Source organism: Zingiber officinale, chromosome 4A (genome assembly GCF_018446385.1).
Source record: "Zingiber officinale cultivar Zhangliang chromosome 4A, Zo_v1.1, whole genome shotgun sequence".
Classification (NCBI taxonomy): Eukaryota; Viridiplantae; Streptophyta; class Magnoliopsida; order Zingiberales; family Zingiberaceae; genus Zingiber; species Zingiber officinale.
Genome location: NC_055992.1, coordinates 78,697,627 through 78,709,027, shown reverse-complemented (window position 1 = coordinate 78,709,027; position 11,401 = coordinate 78,697,627). Strand labels below are relative to the sequence as shown.

The 11,401-nt window shown below is 36.8% G+C and overlaps 1 protein-coding gene across 3 annotated transcripts in view; it reads left to right on the top strand.

The window, feature by feature from the left end:
• Nucleotides 1-518: 518 nt before the first annotated feature.
• The window catches only part of LOC121970017 (protein CLP1 homolog), a 36,766-nt gene continuing 25,883 nt past the window's right edge, over nucleotides 519-11,401 (top strand). The window contains exons 1-9 of one of the 3 annotated variants that reach the window (XM_042520403.1): nucleotides 519-648; nucleotides 3,864-4,082; nucleotides 4,155-4,358; nucleotides 4,438-4,506; nucleotides 4,587-4,682; nucleotides 5,963-6,204; nucleotides 6,312-6,450; nucleotides 6,551-6,607; nucleotides 7,056-7,190. In XM_042520403.1, coding sequence (XP_042376337.1) covers nucleotides 4,191-4,358; nucleotides 4,438-4,506; nucleotides 4,587-4,682; nucleotides 5,963-6,204; nucleotides 6,312-6,450; nucleotides 6,551-6,607; nucleotides 7,056-7,190 — 906 coding nt within the window. In that variant the 5' untranslated portion in view covers nucleotides 519-648; nucleotides 3,864-4,082; nucleotides 4,155-4,190. Of the gene's footprint in view, nucleotides 649-3,863; nucleotides 4,359-4,437; nucleotides 4,507-4,586; nucleotides 4,683-5,962; nucleotides 6,205-6,311; nucleotides 6,451-6,550; nucleotides 6,608-7,055; nucleotides 7,191-11,401 lie in introns of all 3 variants that reach the window. The other 2 variants (XM_042520402.1, XM_042520404.1) reach the window with 2 other exon arrangements.

Here is an 11,401-nt window from a genome sequence, read left to right as displayed (position 1 = left end):
CAGAGAATATTCTTCTAGAACTTTCTTCAAGGGTCATTATGTCTCCTATCAGCAGACTAATTATAACAGTATATTCCTTCAACAACCATAGTAATAACAGAAGCTATAAATGATAAAAGAGGTATACATTTGGGTAAAGGGAAAGTTCCTTGGATAATCATTACACCTTACCTAGGTTGTATAATCCCCCTTTACCTAACAGACTCTGACACATTCTGCCACCTCACGACTGCGAAAGTTAAGTGAGGAGGTATATAAAGGGGAGTCCTCTCCATGGCGAAGGTACACTCACTAACATCAGCAACTTTCGCACATACATTCTTACAGTTCTTCATCCACCCATCCAAACTCATACTGACTTGAGCATCAGAGCGTCTTTGCCAGGAACTCCCCCTAGTTTCTAGGCACTAACATATTATTGGCTCGTTTCCTTGTGCATAGGATCAAAGAAAAAGCTACTCCTGGGAGAGAAAGGTCTTTTGCTAGTCAACTATTCGTCCACCATGCCCAGCGCGTCATCTTTGCAAATTTCATATAAGAACATTGATAATCAAGAAAGCAATTGGTGGCTTCTCCCTTGTCAAGCTTGCAGGGTATAGCTTCAAAAATCTGATGATTAAAGAGTTGTCTATGCTTCTTAACTATAAGGTACATATTTAACAAATTTAAAGAAATACCTAGATGATTAAGTTTTGTTTGTCTCGATCACCAAATTAGATATCAATTCATGGAGGAAAAATAAAAGAAATTTCTAACTAGAATAAGAAAGCAATAAATACAAAGCATGGAAAATAAGAAAGTAGTAAATACAAAACATAGAAAATGCTCTAAAATGGTAACCAAATTCGAATTTTTCTTCAAGAAAACTTCTACCCGGGCAATTGACAGATGAGCGGAACAATTGTAGAAGAGAAAAAGAGGGCCATCGGACATCAATTACTCTAAGTATTAATAGTGGGAGTCACAGACTCATAGGTGAAGAGCAAGAACTAAAGAAGATTCGAAGAAATTGAGCAGATGAAGAGGAAGAGAAATTAGGCAGATGAAGATGGAGAAGAAATCGACGGACGAGAAAACGGGATGAAGAAAAAATCAGTAGATGGAAAAAGAGGGGTAGCTTTTTTTTTTTCCTAATTTTCCTTTCTCATTCTGTCGATTTTGATGTCCTCAAGCTGCGTATTAAAAAAATGGGCCCCAAGATATATTAAAAGAGGGGAAAAAAATTAACGAAGCATTAAAAAAAAGATCTTGGACTACAACCCAAGTAACTTGTTACCGGGCTCTGCCCGTGCTCCTACTTTCTCAGTCCAATGACTAAAATTGTTTCAAAATCCAACCGATTAAAAATGGGAAATAAAAGTTGTTTTCTCTTCTATGCACAGTTTGTTATCATCAAACCCTACGCTACCCCATCCATCACCTTGCTAACGCTGTCGCCGCCAACTCTCGGAAGATTAGCAGTCTCTTGAGAATGGTTGACCAAAAGCCGGCAGTCGAGTCGGCGAGATGATGCGTCGTTTCTCGGAGACACGTGATCCGTGGTCGAGATGACACCGGCGACAAGGCACGGCTGCTTCGGCGGTCTGTGACTGCTTGCGACTGTGGTGCTGGAGGATGGCAAGAACAGTTGGATTTGTGAGAGGCATGATAAGTAGCTTAATTTAAACCTAACTAATTTAAACCAACCCGGATCGGACCGAACCGATCTAGATTAGTTCAACGTTGATTCAACTTAAAAATGTCAAAAGCACTATTTAGTTGTGTCATACAAATAACAATAATAAAGCAAATACAAAAAGAAATACAGTGTAGTGTAGTTCAGATATTTTACTTTTATTTGTATTTTATGATGTACTGATGTGTCATTTTCACAAATGCATTAATGAGTAAGCCTTTATACTCTCAACTAATTATTTACAATAAACTTTCATATCTTAAAAAAATCTATTCTAAAATCAACTACACCCATGTGAAAAAGTGATATTTTAACATAAAGATTAATAGTTAGGAATTAAAAACAATTAAACAATCCGAAAAGAGTGAAGTCATGAGGCTATAAGCTCGGCTCGATTATTTTTTCCTAAGCTCGAGTACGGCTTGATTTCGATTCGAACTTTAATTCTAGGCTTGAGTTGGTTCGTAATGAAATTAAAGAATTCAAGAATAACTCGAGCTCTGTTTAAAACTAATTCTTTTAAAAATTAAATAAACTTAGTTTAAGTTCAGTTGATTAAATTAGCTTGAGTTTGAGCTTATTAGAGATATAATCGAGCTCGAGTTCGAACTCATGAAAATCACCTACAATTTGTGTATCATGAAAATTTTCTATAAAAGTGAATACATAACATGTAAACAAATATCACAACTCATAGTCCAGATTACAATTAGGCTACGTTGATTATTTTGTTTGGTTTCATTTTTAACTTGTAATGTAATGTAATCTGGATTACAAAATATAATGAAGTTTTGTAATCTGGATTACAAAACAAACATACTGTAATCCGATTACATTACGAGATCACCTTTGAATGAAAATTTGAATGTCAAATATACCCCTAGTCTGTCGCTGCCCATCGTCGCCCGCCGCCGCCCACCGCCACCCGCCGGCGACGACCGGCGAATGGCGGCCGCTGGTGACGGCCGACGACCGACAACGACCGGCGGCGGCTGGCGACTGATGGCGACCGGCGACAACCGGTGATTGGTGACCGGTGGCGACCGGCGGCCGGTGGCCGGCGACGGCCGGTGGCCGGCGACGGCCGGTGGCCGGCGACGGCCGGTGGCCGGCGACGGCCGGTGGCCGGCGACGGCCGGTGGCCGGCGACGGCCGGTGGCCGGCGACGGCCGGTGGCCGGCGACGGCCGGCGACCGGCTACGGCCGGCGACCGGCTACGATCGGCGACTCGTAATGTAATCGGATTACAGTATGTTTGTTTTGTAATCCAGATTACAAAACTTCATTATATTTTGTAATCCAGATTACATTACATTACAAGTTAAAAATGAAACCAAACAAAATAATCAGCCTTGTAATGTAATCTGGATTACATTACAAGACAGATTACATCCTACCAAACGCAACCTAATTGTAATCTGGACTATGAGTTGTGATATTTGTTTACATGTTATGTATTCGCTTTTATAGAAAATTTTCATGATACACAAATTGTAGGTGATTTTCATGAGTTCGAACTCGAGCTCGATTATATCTCTAATAAGCTCAAACTCAAGCTAATTTAATCAACTGAACTTAAACTAAGTTTATTTAATTTTTAAAAGAATTAGTTTTAAACAGAGCTCGAGTTATTCTTGAATTCTTTAATTTCATTACGAACCAACTCAAGCCTAGAATTAAAGTTCGAATCGAAATCAAGCCGTACTCGAGCTTAGGAAAAAATAATCGAGCCGAGCTTATAGCCTCATGACTTCACTCTTTTCGGATTATTTAATTGTTTTTAATTCCTAACTATTAATCTTTATGTTAAAATATCACTTTTTCACATGGGTGTAGTTGATTTTAGAATAGATTTTTTTAAGATATGAAAGTTTATTGTAAATAATTAGTTGAGAGTATAAAGGCTTACTCATTAATGCATTTGTGAAAATGACACATCAGTACATCATAAAATACAAGTAAAAGTAAAATATCTGAACTACACTACACTGTATTTCTTTTTGTATTTGCTTTATTATTGTTATTTGTATGACACAACTAAATAGTGCTTTTGACATTTTTAAGTTGAATCAACGTTGAACTAATCTAGATCGGTTCGGTCCGATCCGGGTTGGTTTAAATTAGTTAGGTTTAAATTAAGCTACTTATCGTGCCTCTCACAAATCCAACTATTCTTGCCATCCTCCAGCACCACAGCCGCAAGCAGTCACAGACCGCCGAAGCAGCCGTGCCTTGTCGCCGGTGTCATCTCGACCACGGATCACGTGTCTCCGAGAAACGACGCATCATCTCGCCGACTCGACTGCCGACTTTTGGTCAACCATTCTCAGAATTTTCAGCCGGAGTGACCATCAATCCACCCTCGCCGTCAACATAAAGCGTGGCTTCCCACTCCTCATCTTCGCAAGTAGCGTTGTTTGTCCTTGAACAACTACTGTACCAGTCATATAGTTTCTAATTGCCACAATTATCAGAGTAGGGTTCTGGGCATTTCAAGCGCCTTTGCCTATTAATTATGGCCTCGTCCAGACAATTTAAATTAGCGAAGGAGAGTGAGCTCAGAGTCGAGGTTGGCCCTGACATGCCCCTTCGCATTCGCCTCCTCTTTGGCACAGCTGAAATATTCGGTACTGAGTTGCCTCCTAGCAATTGGCTCTCCATCTCACCATGCAGCAAAATCACAGTAAGCCATCTTTTCTGATTTTCTTCATGGCATTATAAATGGGAAGTGAATATGGAGAAAATACGAACTTATGCATTAGGTGTTCACTTGGAACGGCGCCACCATCGAGTTGGATGGAGTCAGCGAAGTGGAGTATGTGGCAGATGAGGTAGCCTGGTATAGCTATTAATTAATTGTTCATGAACCATTCGTGTATTGTCTTTTAATTATTTCAGCTGATGGATCTAGACACCCATGGTGAGCTACGTGAATGCTCATGCCATACTTGATGCAAGAAGAGCTCAAGCAAAGGCATCACATAGTAACAATGTGGACTCTCTGCAGGTATCCTCACCTGTTTTTGATATTTGATCCTTGAGAATAGCATGTTGATAGCATTGACTGTCACAAACTACGTTCATTGTATATGTTAACTTCTTATGTAGTCTATTAGAGCTAGGAGGTATCTTATACGTCTTATATGATGATAAATTGTATTTGATGAAGTTTATTAAATCTTAGAGTTTATCTACAAGAAATCTAAAATCAACACCATGGTGGCAATCTCAATCATATTTCAATACTATGGTCACATGCCCCAAATGCATACCAGATTATCATTCACATAAATCAAAATGCTTTGCCACACAATATTTATAAATTGTTCACTCTTCCTCTACAAAACAGAAAACCATAAATTAACAGAACAATAATTGACATAGGAAATTCTACATCTAATGTGTATTCACTTACACAACCTATATTACTGAGGCTCAGATAAGAGTATCTAACATGGATGCAGCCAAACGTTAGGCATTGTTTCTAGAAATTTTTACAAGTGATCAATAGGAAGATTAATGTTCACTTAGACTGTTAGTGTTGAGAATATATGATAAGTCCGACTATTAGAACTCAACCAAGTATTAGCATTCAGACATTGTATAGTCACATAGTGCATCTTCCATGTTCATGCTTGATCTGCTGGCTCCTTATCTGCACAGCTGCTTATACAGCTTCAACAAGTGCCTTCCCGATGAGTATCGCTCCCTCCTACATAGAAAAATTAGTGTCCAACAATGTCTGACCAATCGGACAGTATCTGATGATTTTTGTTTTGAATACTTAAGATAGAATAGGCCAGACTTCATATTATTAGGTTTCTGATTACCTGTAAAACTTATTTTTCTTCTAGAATCCGACTACAAAACCCTGATGATGTTGTTGGGTTTTTGTTAGAAACTGAAAAATACAGCATGTTGATTTATGATCATGTCACAGTTCAAGATTGGACATGAACATAGTTTCCAAGAGAACATTTATGTGTGCCAATATATATTTGAATACTGGTTTGGATATGTCATTACAACTGGTTTATGCTGGACTGAAGCAATGCCATTTGCTATTAAAAATATTTTTCAAGTGATACTGTGAGATACATCTGAGTAGTGTATACCTATCCTTATCTTTCTTTACTCAATTACTCTTGAGTGTGTCAAAATCAGTAGAAAATGACTAAAATTTTGGTTGACTGCCACCTGCCACTTCAAATACACACACATTACTTTAAAATTGTTTCAATATGTTTCAAATTAGCATTTTAAATGTCAAATACCTTTGTATATCAGGGTCCTAGGGTGATTGTTGTGGGACCCACAGATTCTGGGAAGAGTAGCTTGTGCAAAATGCTTCTAAGCTGGGCTTGTAAACAAGGATGGAAACCGACCTATGTGGATTTGGATATTGGTCAGGGCTACATAACTATTCCTGGCTGCATAGCTGCTACTCCAGTTGAGATGCCTATAGATGCAGTGGAAGGAATTCCTCTAGAAATGCCTATTGTGTATTTTTATGGGCACACATCTCCTACGTAAGCATTTATTTCTGTACTTTGTTGCAATTGATGCTTCATGATAGATTTGTCTTATGAGTTGATATTTGTGAATGCAATTAATGCTTGGTTTGTTGTTTGGACAGTGCAAATGGTGATCTTTATAAAGTGTTTGTGAAGGAGTTGGCTAGAACCCTAGAGAGGCAGTTCTCTGGAAATGCTGAAGCTAGAGCTGTAGGCATGGTGATTAATACTATGGGATGGGTGGAAGGCCTTGGTTATGAGGTAGTTTATTCAGAGTGAAAACTACATCAATCTTTAATTTTCAAGGTCAATGTTAAATTGTCTTCTAAACTCACATCCAACTTTTTTGATTGGCTTGTAGTTACTTCTCAATGCTATTGATACATTTAATTGTGATGTGGTTCTAGTCTTGGGCCAGGTAACTTATATCTATCCTGCTTTCTTTGTTCTTTTGTTGCATTGAAAGTCTTTGTTGCATCGGTAGTTTGTATATCCAGATACCAATCAATCTTGCTTTATTATTGAGCTGTTTTAGTTTTTGGATGTCAGTTGAATGTTGATATCACTGGACTAATTGACTTCCAATTTCTCTTATGTCTCAAGTGTTCCAGATTTAACGACAAATCACTTATTATTTAAGTTGGATAGAAATTTGATTGCTACACAAATCTTGAATTTCTAAATAATCCTTTTGTTTGTTGGACATCTTTATTCTTGGAAATGTAGTTCTATTATGTTATAAAATTCTTCATTAATAGTTCACAGGTAAGAGTACATCAATTCACTTTTGTTTAGCAGATATTGTTCTCGGTACTTGTCAGAGAGCATTTGCGTTTCTTATTGGTCTCTTATTGTATTGTTTTCAGGAAAAACTTTGCAGCATGCTTAAAGAAGTTTTAAAAACCAAGCCTAAAGTAGATGTTGTGAAACTCCATAAATCTGGAGGGATAGTTATGAGGAATCAAAAAGTACGCCAAAAGGCTAGGAGTTTGAAAATCAGAGTAAGTGCAACTTGTGAATTTTCATTGTGAATGCGGTGAAAGAATTTTTTTTACAAATGTTCTCCTTTGTGTTCATACTCTGAAATCAGGGACTGCTTACAATGTAGATTAAATATGCATTTGCTAACATTGTAGACGTCCCATATTTATTCTTTGCTTGTGCTTATGCAAGCCTGTGTTTGTTGACGAGGTAAGAGGAACGAAAGACACTAAACAAAGGCTTCTATTTTGCAGAAAAAGATTTTTACATATTTAGAAAGAAAAAATCAGAGCCTATTTATAGGCTTTTACAGTAGAATATTTCATCCACTATCTCCTAATTAATAGGATCACACTAAAACTAATCGATAAGCAAAAGACTCAAACAAAACCAAAAGACTCGGACAAATGATAAAACTTTTTTAATCTTATCACCCTCCCTTAAACTAAATGTTTTTTTTAAAAAAACATTTGGTTTAAGAATTATCAAATGGACATACTCCAATCAACCCCCTTAACCTTTAAAATGTAGATAACTTCAATGGCTTGGTCATAATATCAGCAATTTGATCTTCACTTGTGCAGAAGTAAAGATCAATTACTCTATCCTTCGTCAAGTCCCTTAAAAAATGAAACCTCACATCTATGTGCTTGCTTCTTCCATGCATGACGGGATTTTTAGAGAGTTTAATAGTTGAACTATTATCACAATATATTTTAACAGCACCTTCTTGCTTGAAATATAACTCTTCAAGTATGTTCTTTAGCCAAATTACTTGAGAAGCACAAACTGTTGTAGCTACAAATTCTGCTTCTGTTGTGGATAAAGTCACAATTGGTTGCTTCTTTGAACACCATGAAATAGCTGCTGAACTCATCATAAAAATATATCCAGAAGTACTTTTTCTATCATCGAGATCACCTGCATAATCACTATCAGTAAAACCAATTAAGTCTGATTTTTCATTCTTCTTGTAGAACAAACCATATTCAATGGTTCCTTTTAAGTATCTAAAAATTCTCTTCGCGGCTTGAAGATGTATCTCCTTTGGACTTTCCATGTATCTGCTGATAAGACTTACAGCATGCATAATATCAGGTCTTGTAGCTGTTAAGTACATCAAACTCCCAACAATTTGCTTATAAATTGTGCTGTCAATCTTCCTGCCTTCAGGATTTCGAATTAGCTTCAATCCTGCTTCAGCAGGAGTGTTAACAGAGTTGCAATTTTTCATTTGAAACCTGTCCAGAATTTCTTGTGCATACTTCTTTTGGGAAATGAAAATTCCAGCTGCTGATTGAACTACTTCAATGCCCAAAAAATAATGCATCTTTCCAAGATCAGACATATCAAATTCAACCATCATAGATCTTTTAAATTTTGCAATCATGGCAATATCATTTCCAGTAAAAATAAGATCATCCACATATAAGCAAACTATAAGCAGTTTTCTTTCATCTTCAATCTTTGTAAAAAGTGTAAGTTCATATGGACATTTTTAAACCCCTCCTTTGAAAAATATGCATCTATGCGACTATACCAAGCACGCGGAGCTTGTTTCAGTCCATATAATGCCTTTTTGAGTCTATAAACTTTATTTTCACAACCAGATTTTATATAACCAGGTGGTTGATCAATAAATACCTTTTCTTGAAGTTCACCATGCAGGAATGCTGATTTAACATCCAACTGGAAGATAGGCCACGATCTTTGTGCTGCCAATGCTATCACCAATCTAATTGTGTCAAGTCTTGCAACTGGTGCAAAGACTTCTTTGTAATCCACACCAAATTCTTGCTTGTAGCCTTTTGCAACTAAGCGTGCCTTGTGCTTGTCAATTTCACCATTTTCTTTCAATTTTGTCTTGTATATCCACTTGACCCCAATAGTTTTATGCCCTTTTGGAAGATCAGTTAACTCCCATGTATTATTCCGTTCAATGGCTTTAATTTCTTCATCCATAGCCTTTCGCCATTTTGATTCCTTGATAGCTTCTTCAAAAATTGTAGGATCACAATCGGAAAATAGGGCAAAGTATGTAAGTGGATCATCAGATTGACCAATTCCAGTTACCTCATAGTCTGTCATCCAAGCAGGTCTTCTTCTAGTGCGTCGAGGTAGTTCTTCACTTTCTACTATTGTTGGCAAGCTTGGAGCATCTACTTCATTTGATGAAAGTTGTTGATTATCTTCTGTTGTTGATTGCCGTTCTTCATCAACTCCATCAAAGCTAGTAGGTATTAGTTCTTCAGTAAAGTTGTTGTTCCATTGCCAAAATTTTCCTTCTTCAAAAACCACATCTCGGCTGATGATAATTTTCTTGGCGATAGGATTATAAAGCTTATAAGCTTTTGATTGATCACTAACACCAAGAAATATATATTTTTCTCCCTTGTCATCAAGTTTGATCCTGTTCTGATCTGGAATATGAGCATAAGCAATACATCCAAAAATTCTGAGATAATCTACCTTTGGTTTTTGATTGCTCCATGCTTCTTCTGGTGTCATATTCTGTGTAACGCCCGCCCCCTTTTTCCCACTCTTGCCTAGTGAGAGGGGCGGGGTTACTGACTTTCACTTAGACTTAGCAGACATAACATACGTACAGCGGAAGCATATATATATATATTTTAAAATCATACTAAGCATATGAACATGAAATAACATGGTTCAACTTAATAGTCATATTATTCATTTCTAACACATGCATAGGGAATCATGAAAGACATCAACATAACATAACATATTATTCATAAGTTCTTTTAAGCAGGTCATTTTATTTCTTTAGCCAAATCACCATCACACATCTCTTGCCCCTTCCTGCTGCTCCTCTAGTTTATCCATCTTTTACCTTTATCTGTGGTACAAGGAAAAGTATCTGTAAGCACTCAAGGCTTAGTGAGATCCTTTCCTACTCACAAAAACCAACATATTATGTAAAATCATCATATCATACATCATGAAATAAATGACCCTCATATCATCATATAATTAAAAACATATCATATCATGGCATGAATTTCAATAATATCGTAACATAAAGTAAACAACATATTATGGCATAAATCTTATCATGGTATAAGTAACATCATATCATAGCATAAATCATATCATAGCATAAGTAATCATCATATCATGGTATAATTCATATCATAGCATAAGAAATCATCATATCATGGTATAGATCATATCATAACATAAGAAATCATCATATCATGGTATACATCACATCATAGTATAAGTGTACATCATAGCATAAGTGAAAACATCATAACATTTCTTTTCATAACAGCAAGGCATCATATCATAGCATAACTGTAAGCATTATTTCACATCATATCGTAAGCATGGATGCAAGATGTCCTTTAAAACATGGGTAATGTCATGTGCAATATGCCTTTCAAAACATGTTTTATGTCATGGGTGAGATGTCTTAAAACAATATCATATAGTACTTGAAAATAATCTCAACATAAAAAGGGCCCGGCTTAGTACCACATACATACATAATGCGCGCATCCTAAGTAGACCCAAGGTAGCTAGTCTTGAACCTACTAGGAAACTAGGCCCGTAGCTCGGCCTAGGGGCACGTAAGGAGCCCACCCTTTACTAGGCCCGTAATTCGACCTAGGGGCGCATAAGGAGCCCACCCTTTTGGTACAAGCCATTCAAAGTAAAATACATGTCATATCATATCTTTATCATTTCATAACATATCCGTTTCATTCTTAGCATATCATATTCATGTCATTCATAGCATATCATGTTCATGTCATTCATAGCATATCATGTTCATGTCATTCATAGCATATTACGTTCATGTCATTCATAGCATATCATGTTCATGTCATTCATAGCATATCATGTTCATGTCATTCATAACATATCATGTTCATGTCATTCATAGCATATCATGTTCACGTCATTCATGTCATTCATAAGGTATGCATAAATGGGCACATAGCCATGCATAGTTGGGCACATAGCCATCATACTTGTCTTGGGCACATAGCCATCATATTTGGGCACATAGCCATTATAGGTATCATTCTCATGCATGGTTCATAAGCATACTTAAACGAGCAATAAAATATATCATGGAAGGAAAAAAGAAAACATAATCATGCATGGATCACGAGTTAACTTTTCCTAATTCATATCATGGCAAAGGAAAGTACATAATGAGTCATAATTTAGTCTAAATCCTCAACCCACTAAGGGTGGCCGAAAC